Source organism: Callorhinus ursinus, unplaced genomic scaffold (genome assembly GCF_003265705.2).
Source record: "Callorhinus ursinus isolate GAN/ISIS: 27379988/994484 unplaced genomic scaffold, GSC_fseal_2.0 scaffold13, whole genome shotgun sequence".
Lineage (NCBI taxonomy): Eukaryota > Metazoa > Chordata > Mammalia > Carnivora > Otariidae > Callorhinus > Callorhinus ursinus.
In genome coordinates this window covers 41216254-41232007 of record NW_027397075.1, presented here as the reverse complement: position 1 = coordinate 41232007, position 15754 = coordinate 41216254, and the positions used below count along the sequence as shown (strand labels likewise).

The 15754-nt window shown below is 42.3% G+C and overlaps 1 protein-coding gene across 2 annotated transcripts in view; it reads left to right on the top strand.

The window, feature by feature from the left end:
- Window positions 1-8545: 8545 nt before the first annotated feature.
- Window positions 8546-15754, top strand: part of LAMC2 (laminin subunit gamma 2) — a 56104-nt gene continuing 48895 nt past the window's right edge. Inside the window, exons 1-2 of one of the 2 annotated variants that reach the window (XM_073900132.1) lie at window positions 8546-8818; window positions 9437-9641. In XM_073900132.1, coding sequence (XP_073756233.1) covers window positions 9563-9641 — 79 coding nt within the window. In that variant the 5' untranslated portion in view covers window positions 8546-8818; window positions 9437-9562. Of the gene's footprint in view, window positions 8819-9385; window positions 9642-15754 lie in introns of those variants that run through there. The other variant, XM_073900133.1, reaches the window with a different exon arrangement.

Here is a 15754-nt window from a genome sequence, read left to right as displayed (position 1 = left end):
AAATAAGTCAGAGAGATAAAAAGGCCTTGGACCTGCGCTGCCCAATATGGTAGCCCTAACCACATGTGGCTATTTACACTTAAACAAAATTAAATAAATTAAAATTTTCATTCCTCATTCGCACTCATTTCAAATGCTCAGTAGACCCATGTGGTTAGTGGCTATCCCATTAGGAAGCACCAATATAGAACATCTGTAGACATTTCCACTGGGTAGCACTGCCTTAAGGAGCACAGACAAGGGAGTCAAGCTGATAGAATCTTTAAGAAAGGTGGGCGAGCAAGCTACTCTGGAAAAGGAATAACAGATCACACCGGGATGGCTCTTTGGGAGGGTAAATGAGTTGAAAGACAAGTTAGACACATTATAGTTTTTTGTGGATGTTCAAGAGAGTTACTAAAGTTCCATACCAGAAATTATTTTAAAGTTTCATTACCTTAGAACCAGATGTCATATTTCGTTATGATAGGGAACCTGCTTAGAAGAGAAGAATGGGCAGGTTTTTTTGGATGGAGGAAAACGTGCTAAGAGCAATATCCTCCCAAGATTGGTGTGGTAAGCAATGTTTTCTAAAATGATTGTAAATTACCTGGAGGACATAATACATGGTTTAATCTTCCAAAAGGTATTTCGCTGAGGTTGGTGCTAAATGTCAAATCAGTGCAGTGAAAAGAAACTTTTTGGAAAAGTTCACAAGAACTGGAATAAGCAGAAAGGTAAAACGTGAAATTCAGTGGAAAACTCATGTTAATTATTATATTTAAGGAAAAATAATCCAAATTAGAATAACTAAATGCTAGGGTGCCTGGGTGGCGCAGTCAGTTGAACGTCCAACTCTCGGTTTGGGCTCAGGTTGTGATCTCAGGGTCGTGGGATCGAGCTCTGTGTCAGGCTCCATGCTCAGCGTGGAGTCTGCTTGAGTTTCTCTCCCTCTCCCTCTCCCTTTCCCACCCTCCTCATGCTCTCTCTCTCTCACACAAATAAATAAATAAATCTTAAAAAAAAAAAGAATAACTAAATGATGGTATCTGAATTACCAGCTTCACATCAAGGACAAAATCAAGAATTCATGTAGACTGATCCTTTGGTTCTCATTTACTGCTGATGGCTAAAAGGAGCCCCTCTGGGTAGACAAAGTAAGGAAGAGATTTCCTTCCTCTGGATGCATGCAGACTAGTGTGCATGGCTTGGCAATAGAAGTTCTGTGTGGGCTTTCAGTGCTCTACTATTCCTGACCCCCTACACATCTCCTCTGCTGGACCTCTCTGGGCTGGGCCTAACCCTACAAGATGCCCGGCACAGGGCCCTCCATCCAAAATCACATGCCACCAGTGCACAGGCTGAGCTACTTCCAAACGTAAGAAGTTTTACAACCTGGTCTCTCTTGGTCAAGACATACGTGGGGAAGCTTGGAAACATTCTAAGGAGAGCAACCAAAATCATCACCAGGGCAGGACACTAGATGAGTCTAAAAATGGATTTTTCTGCTAGAAAGGCAAAGGGACATATAGATCAAGCTTATAAAGTCATAAGAGATTGGGGAATGGTTGAAATCTACTCTTGTTTAGCAAATCCTAAAGTATTAGAACCAGGAATGATTAAGAGGTCTTCTTAAGAAAATAAAAGAAAGTCCATCTTCTATAGCAGATCAAGAAAAGACAGCTATTTAAAAGAAAGAGTTGGTGAACTTTATGGATAAAAATTCCATAATATGTTAATAAGAAAATCTGAGGATATTTTGGATTGTCTTCCTAAACATTTAAGTTAGTGTCATGGAATACAGCGTAGTTCTGCGTAAGGGGACATTGACTGTAATCAACATGACACTTGATACGTTATCACTCTTTTGGCTCTGTCTGTGGTCCAGTGGGAAAATCAACTTCGTGCTTGACTGGTTAGACAAGATCTGGTCCTGAAAGGAAGCTCATTAAGTTAATTTTTATTAGTATAAATTTATAAAGTTAATAAGAATTCTTCAGAAAATTTCAAGAGGTAAGAATTAGTCTGTGGATAACATTGGGACAGTGACTTCAAGACAGGTTTTCTATCAGGCCCTGAAGAGTCAGAAGATTTAGAATTGCCCTTTCCTTAGAAAATATTGACTATAAGATTAAAACCTAACAAGCAAACCGACCAACAAAAGTCCTAAAATTTTACTCAGAAGATTTTTTATGAAGTAGTTAATTTTAATTCCAGTATAGTTAACATACAGTATTATATTAGTTTCAATATACGATGTAGTGATTCAACAATTCTTTTCAAAAGATTTTTCTATCTAGAGCTCAAGTAATATATATTCATGTCTGTGCGCATATGTGTAGAATTTTTAGCGAAGATACAATCCATGTTAAGTTTACCAAAGGCACATAAAATGTATCTGTTTCTACATAAACAATTCTGCTGCCAAACCAAGTAGCCATACTCTGCTTTGGCTGAGATTTTCTAAATTACTTCCAAAGGTTATATGAATAGAGGGCCCTGAGATAAGAAAGTAGCAAAGGCATTAACAGCTTGATAAAGCAATGGCAATTAAATCTTGTTTTGCTGTGTACTCATATAATAAACAGCAGAACATTGAAACAATTGTCTAAATAACTCATATATTATATATAATATATAAAGTATATTCACCTAAAATAAACAGATAATTGAGGGAAATGTGTCATTTTGGTTTAAGTTATCTGAATCAGTGCATTAATTCTCTTCCTGAATCTAAGCAGACATACTGAGGCTGTGGAAATATTTAGGCTAGTGAGGAGTATCTCTGGACTTCTCAGTGATTATTGGTAGCTCTCTCCATAATTGCCATGGTCTGACAGTTCCACCTTGTAACCAAAGTCGAATCCAATCCACAGGCTTCCTGCAAAAGACCCACCCGGGAATGTTTGGGGATTTCTGTGTAACCTGGAGATAGCCACTAAATTCTGAAGCTCTTTCAGACCGCTCAGACTCAGACGAAGCTGAAAATAATTTCCAATTATTGTAAGGAGTTTAAGAACTAAGATACTAATAAAAGAGCTCTTCTACTGGATTAAGGTATCAGACCAAGAGGAAAGCATCAAAACCTGGCTGGATGATGTAAAAGGATGTTGTGTAAGAATCTGAAGTCATTGTTCACTGACGAATTACAAAAGGTAATGGGAACAGGAAAATGCACCCCTAATAAATGTTTCTTGCTGATCTGCAGGAGAGGAGTCCTGTAGAATATAATATATGTTATAAGGACTAGGCATTTTATTTTTTTTAAAGATCCAACTCAACTTTTTTTTTTCAACTTTTTTTTTGAAGTGGAGAAGTGTGTGTTTATTTAGTGAGAGGCTTAATTTGTTTTTATCTTGTAGCTGAATAATTACTCTAGAGAGTGGAATTGGCATGGATTGTGAGGGAGCCTGAGTAACCTCAAAATGAGGATAATAATAGCACCTGCTGCAGAGGGTGGTGGTGATGAGTGAGTTCCTAACCCCCTGCAAGGCTCCCTGCGCGGCGCTGGGCATGTGCAGAATACGCGGTACAGCCTCACTGCAAGTACCCTGGTTGTCAAAATTATTATTAGATGTTTATGCATTTTTTTTAAGATTTGTTTATTTATTTGAGCGAGAGAGAGCAGGAGGAGGGGGAGAGGGAGAGGGAGAGAAACTCGGGCAAACTTCCCACTGAACATGGAACCCAATGCAGGGCTCGATCCCACGACCTTGAGATCACAACCTGAGCCTAAATCTAGAGCCAGTTGCTTAGCTGACTACACCACCCAGGTGCCCCACATTAGATGTTTAAAATGTGTCCAAAATTTCCTATCTAAAGACAAAGAATTCGACTCTAACTGATCTAGGGTTTTTCAGACTTTAAAATTTAAAGGTGGAAAAGTTCCAGATTGAAATTAAGAAGCATGTTTAGAAACACTGTTTCCTGGGCATTTCTTCCTTTGGGAAGGCATATGGGTGAGGAGCTCTGATCTCAGGGTGGCCCCCTCTCCCTTCCAGCCTGTCTTTTCATGCCTACAACCCTGGACCTCCACCAGTGCAACCCAGGTGAGAACTTTCACTGTGCGGGCTCCTTCACCTCTCATTCAACTCCAAATATCTATAGATCAAGGATTAGTGTGGCTGAGGAACTGTGGGCAGCACATTTAATCTAAGAATCAGACATTTCACAGATGGGTGGGTGCCCACATTTCAGACTAAGGGAACACAGCAGCGGACACACCCTTCAATCTAAAGTTCCCAGAATCTTTCACCCTGTCATTTCTTCTATGTTCTGAGCATGTGTCCCCCTTCTCTCTGCTCTTCCCCATTTGTCGTATTGGTAAACAAAGGCTCGATTGGAATATTTCTGTCTGCAATAACTACACCAAAAAAAGAGAGATGCAAATGAAATCATACTTTGCGTGGAGCTGTTCATTTCCCAGCACATTCCCCGCCTAGGTGTACCACCAGGCAGCCACAGAAAAAAAGGATCATCTGCCCTTAAAAAGGAAAAGGCATTACTTGAGCTTTGGCCTGGCTTCTCCGGCTCCCTGAAAGCGAACTGTGGGAATGCTATATATGTTTCTGCATAAAATGGAAGCCTGCCACTTCAGCCAGAGTGCTTGCTTCGGAGAGCATTGTTTTCTGGAGTCTGGCCAACCTTCGAGAATTTACCCAGATGGCCCAGAGAACACTGAACCACTTCCATTTATGGACATTGTCCTTTATCAATTAAGAACAAAGGAGAGTTGGGTGTTTTGTGTTTTTTGGGATTTTTTTTACCTCTTGATTGCTGTATTTTACATTTAAAATTTGTCTGCACATGCTGACATCATTAGAACTATCTGGGGAGATTCGGGGCAGGGAATCAAGTCCCACAGTCCAGTCTGTTGCCAGCATGTGAACAGGCCGTGCTTCAGTTTTTATCATAAGTGAGTTTGAAAGTGGGTGACATGCCAGACATTCCTCCTGAAAGTGAGCTAAGGTAATGATGGAACGCAAGGCAAAAATCAACATGTCACTTGCAATTCTATTTGGGAGGTTGGGGGTGGAGAGATGACAGTTCCGTGGAGGGATTTACATAGCACCGTAAAAAGAAAAGTCCCCTGGGTGTTGACTGAGCTGCAAATAAAACAATGGCCCGGGGACTTCCATGGCCTCAGCCTTCCCGGCCACGCCCCCAGGAAATGCCCCAGCCCCTTCCCAGCTTTGCAACCGGAGAACTGTGTGGAATGAACATCATCCCCACTGATACCAGGGCTTCTAGGTGGACATGGCCACTTGGGGGAGTGGGGGGCGAGACGAGGACAATCCACATGCTCACTTCCTAGAACATGTCCAGCCGGGGGTTGAAATTTGTGCCTTCCAAGCAAACATTTCAGAATGGCATCTCTTACCTTTCATAAATTGCCCCAACAGAGAGGTTTCCAGCAAGAGGGGTCCCCCTGCCATTCCTGGGTAGTGTTTCTGCCTGGCACTCTTTAGAGCTTCTGAGAACCAGTGGGGTGCTAGGGCTGGACTCTGCCTTGACTTTGCCACAACCTGTGCAGACAGTGGTGTGTTTCTAGTCCTAGGTCTGAGTTTGCACATTTGAACTGAATAGCATCACACTTATCATATCGAGTTTTTGAGATTTTCTCTTATTTTTTATACCAGTTTTATTGAGGTATAATTTATACATAATCAAATTTGCCTATTTTAAGTGTACAATTCGATTGCTTTTTTAAAATTTGATTGCTCTTGACCATTATTGTATTTCAAAATATTTCTTTCATCCCCCCAAATGAGCCTCAGGCCCCATTGTGCTCAGTCCCCTAACCCTGCCAGCCACTGGTATGTTCTTTCCTTGTAGTTTCACCTTTTCTAGAATTCATATAAATGGAATTATTTAGAATTTGGTCTTTTGTTGTCTGGCTTTGTTCACCTATCGCAGGGCCTTGAGATTCATCCATGTTCTGTATGTGTCAGTGGTTCATTCTTTTTTTACTGGGGAGTAGTACCTAATGATTTTTGTCTGAATTTGGAAAAGAAAGATTTATTTGGGTCACATGGAAAAGCAAATAGACTTTCACTAGCTTTTCGAAAAGCATGTGTTCACTGAAGTTAATTGTAAGAATTCTTAAAATCCATCTTACTGTTCCATTTTCCCTGAAATATAAGATCTTCCTACCCCTTAATTAAAATGAAGATCTAAATGCAAAAATCTTAAAACATTAGGCAGGAAGATCTGAAGTGAAGGAAATTTCAAGATATGTTGCAAAAATACAAATTAATTAACAATTTCCAAGTAAATGTTGGCAGTCTGGATAGGAACCTGGATTAGACCAAGAGTTTCACAGAAGTCTGAAATTACTATTGAATTGTCAGTTAGTAGAAGGATTGAAGCAAAACCCCCATCTTTCTCATATGGTATTTGTTAGTAATTATAATAAGGGAAAACTGATGGTGCTTAGTGATAATAATAGCAACAACAACTATTATTATTATTATAGCTAACTTGTATAGTGAATATTATAGGTCTGGTACTTCCCTGAGCACTAGATAGGTCATTAATGCATTTAATTTTCCCAGCATCCCTACCAGGTAACTGTTCTATCATTACCCCCATTTTACAGATGAAAAAACTGAGGCTTAGAGAAAACTAAACAAACTGCCTTGAAGAGAGGTCAAGCCAGGATCTGGTCCAGGGAATTCAAGAACCTTCAAGAACCTTGACTTTTGACCAGTAGAACACTACAGAAAAATCCTCAAATTGGCAAAGGGGATTGATGTTGTCCCTGAGCAAGGTAAGAGATTGAGCCAGAGCAGGCATCTCCAACCTGAGCCAGACAGGTTGTTGAGATGTGTGGAGAGGCCCAGAAGAAGGCAATGAGAAGGGGAAGGAAAGGAGAAACACTGACGTGTAGCGTTCACATCAAAGAGGCTGCCGGTTGGCCTGCTGCCCAGGGCCCAGCTGCCTATTTTCTACCCCAGGTCCAGGTGACCTCTGGGGGGCCTTTCAAAGCTAACAGGTTAGGAATATCAGAAATACTTGTTCAGAGTCATTGTGACTTGGCTGTATTGATGCGGGCCAATTGTCCACAGTCTGGTTGCGTTGTTGTGAATGTGGATGAATAACCACTGGCTGCATATCGAATTCATTCAGTATTGTGAATTTGTCCTTTTTATGGGGCTTTTTCATCTGACCCATAAAGTCTGGAACAAGATTGCCTAGTTTTGAATCTTGGCTTTGCCACTTACTAAGAAGTGCAACTTTGAGCATGGTACTTGACCATTCCATGCCTCTGTTTTCTCATCTGTAAAATGGGAAATTAAGAGTACACCTATCCCGTAATATCGTTTCAAAGGTTAACGTGTTGTTATGTATAAAGGATTTACAACAGCGGTTACAAATAGTAGGTACTATATGTGTGATGACTTTTATTCCTATCACTATACAAAAATGATGGTAGGTGAAAAAATATATATTTGTATATATACAATAAGCTATAATAATCTGCACTAAAATGAAATTTACATCCAAGACTTTATTTTGCAGGGCTCTGTTCCTTGTTCTTGCAGGATTGTGGAGGATTGCACAACACTGATGGGTACAAATGCAGGCTCAGGAACCCAGGGACATGATTTTAGCCTCTACAATTACAGCCTCTACAACTCTACTAGTTACCAGGTGGGAAAATTATAGATACCTGGTCTCCAGGAACTGAAACTGTAGCAGTAATTGGACACCATGTGTTTTGAGAGAGAAGAATCTTTGTTATTTGTTTGAATCCTGAACAGAGTAGAAGAGAAGAGTAGAAGCTTGGGATGAGAAAAATGGGAGTTTCCTTTCTATTCCTTGTTTTTTGGTTGCTGGAGATTTTAGAGTAGATGGTAGCCAGTTTGCAGTAAACTGTCCCCCTGTGGTTCTTTGGTGCTGTATTTAGATCCTGATTATTCCCAAACACCTAGTTCATGGTCCATGTTTTGTACAAAATCCTCCCTAGCTATCCCAGCCAGCCCATACTGCTCTCAATTACATGCATAAACTGAAATTCTTACACCTTTTGACACATAATCATGTATTATGTTGTATTGTTTGTTGCCTTATGTTCTATAGAACTCTCTAGAGAACATTCATTCATTGAGTCAGTGAACAGCAATTTATTGGAAGCCTTTGCAGGCCTTGATGATGAAAAGTAGGAGAGGGTTTGTTTTGGACAGATTGTGCATAAATACTGAGTACATATAAACCTCTGGTGATTTTTATTTAGTTAATTAATTTTTAAAAGATTTTATTTACTTATTTTAGAGAAAGAGAGGGAGAGAGAGAGCATAAGCAGGGGCAGGAGCAGAGGGAGAGGGTCAGGCAGACTCCATGTTGAGAGTGGAGCCCAAAGCCAGCTCCATCCCACCACCCCACAGGAGGTCATGACCTGAGCTGAAATCAAGAGTTGGGAGCTTAACCCACTGAGCCACCCAGACGCCCTCCTCTCTGGTAATTCTCAAGTCTCTAGTAGGAACCAAAGCCTTCTGTTTGACAGAGGCTTCTACATTATTGCCACCAGCCTCCTTAGGGATAAAGACGAGGTAGGATACAGCAAAATTTGCAGTTTCCTGGTTATCACTCCCTTCACTTAGCACAATGGACTTGGATGACACTCACTGTTAGTCTTGTCAAACATTTTCTGTGGGCCCACAGAGAACTGTGTGAGAAAAACGTTCTAAGATGTAAAAGGAATATGAAATCTGAGTCCTCCTCTTTATTCTATTGAGCTGAACATTTACTGAGCACTGACGGTGAGCCAGCGACTGCACTAGACGGAGGGAATAGAGAGTGACACCTAGCCTTCGTAGGGAGGCCAGCCAGTCAACAGGTGAGCTCGTGAGTTGCTAGCCAGGTGATCAGGAAGTTAGGGGGTCCCAGGAGAGGAGCCCTCGGTCCAGCCTGGTGATGGGGAGGGAAGGAAAGAAGTGTTAGCAGAGCGGGGGTGGGGGAGGGGTGGGGGAGGGCTGCCGTACTTCCCAGAGTGGTGCAGGGTAGGCCAGAGGGTGGAAGGCACCCTGTTAACGACTCTCCGACGGGCCTGTTTTCCTTGCGGTCCTTTAGACCAGAGCTGATCAGGGTCCGAGTGGTTTCTGAGTTTGCGCACTTGAGACTGGGGCTCTCAGTTTGAGGAAGGGGCAGGCTGCCGGCTGGCTACCTCTGTGAATCGGGCCGCGGACCACCCCGGGAGAGAAAGAGGGCTGTGGGGAATGTGGCACATTCCTCCAGCAGGATCCCGGGGCCGCAGCCTCCGCCCCACACCCTTGGCCCGGGCCAGGTGTGCAACCTTCTTGCCGCGAGAGGGGGGAGCCCGGCGGCTGGGGTGAGCGCTTTTGCAGCGCGGTGTGTGCCGTGTGTGTTTGTCTGCCTCCAGAGGGCTGGGTCCTCCTTATTCACAGGTGAGTCACACCCTGAAACACAGGCTCTCTTCCTGTCCGGACTGAGTCAGGTAGAAGAGTCGATAAAACCACCTGATCAAGGAGAGGGAAGGCAGAGCGGAGCGCAGAGTGAAAGCTACCAGCGGCGAGAAGCGCGCAGCGACCCCTCGGCGGCGGACGGACCCGCGGCCCCGGCCATGCCTGCGCCCTGGCTGAGCTGCGGCCTCTGCCTGGCGCTCCTCCTGCCTGCAGCCCCGGCCACCTCCAGGAGGGAAGGTGAGTCGGCTTCCCCCGGAGGAAACGTTGCAGCCCTGGGCTGGTAACTGGCCTTGCTCTGCAGCCTCTGCTGGCTGAGCGCACCTCCGAGGATTCCCACTGTGTCGAGAACTTCTTTAGAGCTCCCTCTTTCTCCCGCATCCGGGGCTTCTCCGGAGATGGGGTTTAACAGAAGACCAATATTATATACAGCTGTCCGTGTTTCAAAGGTGAAGCCAGTAGGTTGTGCCAAACCAGGATTTTTCTTCCTTTAAAAATGTTCCTTCTTGATTGCGTTTTGGGTCAGTGGGCCCCTGTTTGATCAGGAATATCATCAGCAATATGTTGGCATATAAATTCTTTTCCCATAATGTGTTTTCGTGGACGGGATTTGGGTGGGAATGTTTTCTGTGACTGTGAACACCACAAAGATGGAAAAGGAGCTCCTCTAATAATCCTTCTGGAATTCTCGGTTCGTCTTTGGGATGGAAACTGAGCCTTGGTGATACCTCACTTTTGCATGTTACTTCTTAAGGGTATTCTCACATAATATTCATTCAATAAGCATTTTGGGGGCACCTCTGTCATAGATCATTTGATCTGAGCTCAGGGATCCAGAGGCTGTCCTGTCCTGAGAAGTTCAACTCACTCATGTAAACAAAACTTGCTGAGAACCTAGCAACCGTTTGCTATAGGCATGTGTCAGCTATGACAACGTGTATCGGGTGTTTTCCTTGTCACTTAGTTTTAGCGATAATATCTGCTTGTCTCATTACCCTGATTTTTCATATTTATATTGCTTCCTGCACCTGATGGCATTTCAATACTCATTTCAATAGGTCCAAGAGTCATTTTCACACATGTGAATGCATGAACATGAGATAATGTTCACGTAGGCACAGAATTATCTTAAACTTTCCCTAAATGGCTGGACTGAATTATGTTTGAATGGCATGGATACTTTAGCATGTGTTTGAATGCATTGATACAGTCCTCTTTTTTCCTTGGAATTAATTTCCAACCTATCATCCCTGACTACCATGTTAAGTCATTTATGAAAATAATCATGTAGGTTAGGTTCCCTTAGAGTTAACCTAGTGAGAAACATCCTAAAAGTAAGAAGAGTCTCCGAATATTAGAATTCAAAGGGACTGCTTCTGGATCAACTACTATACCCCATGGCTTAGAATATGAAAACACAGAAATGGGTTTGCAGAAAGCCACACACCAGCTATTGGTAGATATACATCTTGCACTTGATCCGGGAGTTCTTAGGCTGGAGCTTTTGGGACCACATTGTAAAAGTAATAAAGGAGCTAGTACATATGTTTTACATAATGGGTAATTATTGAAGCAATTTGCCCATTGGCTATAGTTGAGTATAGGTGTGTTGTGTTAGCATTAGATAACAGAAATAAATATGTAGGATGTGATCAATTGTTTAATAAAATCAGACTCGGGAGGACAGAGCTTGACTTGTACTTCTCCAGGATAGACAAGCTCTGAGTATTCCATCTAGACCAGTAAGTCAGAAGCTGTGTTCAGTCTCCTTTCTAGACTTTCCCCTTCCTTGGAGATGGGCTGCTTAAGATATTAGGCTCCCTCCTCAAAGGGCTTCATAGAGCACCCATGCTCTTCTGTTCACGGGATGCTGGGATGCAGTGTAAGCCCAACTAAAGTATGGGACTTGCCACTTCCCAAAGTGACCTGCCTCTGGGCATCCTGTGGGCTGCACCTATGAGAGCCTAAAGCAATGACATTGCTTCCCAGTTGTTCTCTTGAAGGTGAAATTACGGTGTTAGATATCATTAGTGAGACTTGCAGGGCTGGTCTCAGCTAAAACACAGGCTTTAGAGTCAGCCTGACCTGGCTTCAAATTTTGGCTGACCCACTTACTAATTTCTTATTAGTAATCATTCAGGCTTCTCAGCTTCTTGGAATCTTCTTCTTTGCCTGTTACATGGGAACAGTAGTACTATGCCACCTTGCAGAGTTGTTGAAAGGATGAGGAATTATTGTGAAGTGCCTTAAAATCCTGGAACCACATTTCTTTAAAAAGTCTGAAGCCAACAGTGCAGGTATAAATAGTGAACTTGGATCTGAAAAGATCACTAAGCAAGATAAGGACTTCCCTTCAGGAGCTCACCATTGGTGTGAGAGAATATGGCACATAACTCCATTGGTCGGGATCACAGTTCACGTAGATCACACGACTGGAGAAGGGGCAAGAAGTAGATAGGGATGAGACTAGAAACAGAGCCAAGAACCTGGTTGTGAGGAGCCTTATATGCCAGGCTGTGCAGTTAGGATAGTGCCCCAGAGGTCAACAAGAGTTGCGGATGGTTTATAACCAGGGGGTGGGCACGGTCAGATTCGTGTCTTAGAAAAGTCCCTCACTGAAGTCCTTAGAGGATGGAGTTGAGCTAGGAGGGGGCAACAAGTGGCCATTGTAATAATCCAAAGGAGAGATGATGATGGCTTTCATTGTGGTGGTGGAAACAGCAAAATGGAAACAGATTACAGGACATTTAGAAGGTAAAGTTGAAAGAATTTGGTGATCCAATGCACATGTGTTAGGGATACAAGTAAGGGGAAAGCACGAGAAGTAAAGAAGAGGCCAAGACGGGTCTGAGGCTCCAGTGAGTGCGATGGTGAGACAGTGATGCCATGAAAGGAAATGAGAACGCTAAGGGAAGGGTCAGTTTTGGGAGCAAGGTTGGGTGGTGGATGAAGAGGAAGGGCTGAGTTCCTGTGGGGATCTGTTGAATCAGAGACACAAGTGGAGATGCCCAACAGTCCTGGTGAAGAGCTGGAGCTATGATTTTGAAGTTTAGAACAGTTTGAAATATAAAATGAGGAGCCCAAATGTGGAAAACAAAGCCCTGAGAAAACAATACATGAGATTACTGGGACATCGAGGTTAGAGAAATCTCGACAGGAGCACATTATCGAGGAGGAGTGCTTTGCTAGCCCAAGGGAGAGCTGTAACTAGGTAGGTATAATAAATGGTGTTTAGATATAAAAATGTGACTACACAAAGAATGAGGACTAAAATGATACGGCTGGATCCAGCCATCAGCTAAGTTTTGAAGCAATCGTTCTAGAATGATGAGCTCAGAATCCAAGATGATTATAGAACACTAATCTGGATTTCTCCCATGGCCTGATATGGGAAAAGAGGTGCTGTGGATAGTGGAAGGGACCCCTGGAAAGGTTTAGACTCTCTGATGGATTCTGCTACTTTAAACTGTGGAAATGGTACAGCATGATGCAAACAGGTGCAGGCCTGGGTTCAAATCCTAGCTCTGTCATTTCCCATTTGTTGGGGTTTAGACAAGCTACTTCCCCTGTTATGTAAGTTCCTGATCTCTGAAATGAGGAAAATAAATTGTGTGATCATTACCTGTAAAGCACTTTGCACAGTGCCTAGGAAGCTCTTGCTCTGTGTTCAGTATTACTTTAACTAACTGCCTCGCCGGGGTTGAATGTCAATATATTGCCTTCTGAGTTTTAAGTGGTAAAATTTTTGAAGAGGTTCCTTGCATTAGCCCAAGAAAGGTGATGAGGAGCCCTCCTGCTCAGGCTGAAATGAATCCCCGGTCTTACCCAATGAAACAAATGGAATTCCTGACAAAGGACCCAAAGCAGGTTGGAATTCCAAAGTCAGTTTTCATAGCATTTCTTATCCTTGCCTTTTGTCAACCACCAGATCGCATCACATACAGATTCGTCAAGTCTGTTGCTCTCTAGAACATACCCAGATATAAGAGGATCCTCACAGAACCTGGTCTCCCACTTCTCAATAGGAGAATTTCCCCCATCCCCCACCAAAAGGTTTGGCCAACCAGATTATGAAAACATTTAGCAGTGTACATGCAGTGGTCACATGTTTTTTTATGCTTAATTTAGCATGTTAATTCACAAACCCACTTAAAGTCACATAATTTATAAAATAATAACTTACAAGTATTAATTTGTAAATCCACATTTCATGAACTAATTACATTCAAACTCCACCTTTAGCATCGAATGCAACTTGAATACAGTTTCTCCTTCACTTCGGACATGGGTGGCTTGAGATACAGCTCGATTTGAGTCTGCTTTTGATGCTGTCACTGGAAAGTGCACCATTTTCAAATTGTCCCAAAGATTAAACATTATCCTTCAACGCACATTGTAATCTTCACAGCATAAACATCTTGAAAGGTTTATTTATGACAACTTTTGGCACTCACCATTGTGAGATAATGAACAAGTATGAGAATGAGAATTGTGTTCAACACAATTTCTTCTTTCTTACTGATAAATATCCAAAACATTGATTGACGTCATGTCAAATTAATGTGTGTTCCCCAAATAATATTTTAACAATAAAAGCAATTGAGAAAGTGCCCCATACCAGGGGAGATTTTGGAAAAGACTTCCCCCCACCCCGCCCCAGAAAAATAAAAACCTCCACCTTATTATATTCAAGTATGTGCAATAAACAGGAGTATAGAACTGGGTTGGAGTATATGCTGGAAATTCCTATGAAGGCTTAAATTCTGGTGTCCTGAGCTGGGGGCAGACATTGGCTTAGCTCGACTGGTCCAGGGAGCTGAGGAAGAATATTGGTTTGTGACCTGTGCTGATAGGAAAGTCAGGAGCATGGAATGCAGCTGTTGAGGCAATTTTGGGAATATTTTTCCCATTTAAGTCCTTAGTGGTTCAACTATATATAGACTTTTTTTTTCCTAAAGAAATTTCCAATGACAAGTCTTGAATCATCTGTTACAGACCAGTATAGAAATAGGAGTGCCATAGATTATAGAAGACTCTAATTTAGTCACAAATTAGGCCTAGCGGATTACTGAATCATTACTGGGCTGTGTACTAATATAATAACCCCCAGGTACATGATGTAATATTTGAATCATATCCAAGGCCCAAAGCGCAGTCTCTTCTGTTTCTGTGGGTGACTGTGTGTCTAAATATGTGCCTCCCCAACAAACATGTGCTTCCTTATGTCACAATTATGAAAGAAGAAGAGCATGGTGCTACCTCCAACACTGATCAATGGAAGGGCTCAATCAAGTCTTTCCCTTCTGCTGTATCAGAGGAGAGATGGAGATCACCTGGCTAAAGGTATACGCATCCTGGCCTTCTTCAGGCTGGTCGACCATTCACAGAATTCCAACCTGCTTCTTTTCCAGATTTTATTTGTATTCATTGTTGTCAATATTCACATTCTAAAAAATATTAAATTGCAGCCCAGCCATTTCCCACACTAAACACTGGAAAAGTTACTCAAATCTTTAGCTGCATGTAGGTGGGACATTTCTTACAAAAAGGCACATTTCGAAAACAAAAAACAAACAAACAAAAAAAAGGCACATTTCGGGTGGGGGGATGGGTTAGCCTGGTGATGGGTATTAAAGAAGGCATGTTCTGCGTGGAGCACGGGGTGTTATGCACAAACAATGAATCATGGAACACAACATCAAAAACTAATGATGTAATGTATGGTGATTAACATAACAATAAAAAAATTTTTAAAAAGGCACATTGCCCCACTTTTTTCTCATCCTACAGCATCATGGTCCTAAATGAGAGTGGTCCTTAGAGGTTCTTGACACCAGCCTCTCATTTTGTAGATGAGGAACATGATACCCGGGCCCCAGGTAAAGGAACGGAGAATTTGCATTGTGATCTCTTCGTTATCACAGAGCTGGGCTCTAACATGTGTAATCCTCCTTTGTAGATGGGCAAATTGAGGCACAGAACAGTGATTGCCCTGACCAGAGCCACGCACTGCGTAATGGGACCAGATTTCAGTTGCTAGTTTAATGTTCTTTAACAAGACAGCTTCTTGGCTTATTTCTAATTCTTCTTAAAATTTTTTCGTATAAATTAATTTCTAGACTTGGTGGAATCTTGATCTATTATGATAAGAACATCCCAGTGTCTCTAGTAGGGACTTCTGTGTCCTGTCTATTCAGATGTCTCTGTTTGTGTATGTGACTCACTGTAGTGGCCTTTCCTTCAAAAATGTCAGGGGACCACAGGTTAAAACCAAACACAAACTCTAGTTTGTGGGGGCATTGACAAGAGAACAGTTTTTAAATGACTAAGTTTTCTCTCTCTCTCTTTTTCTT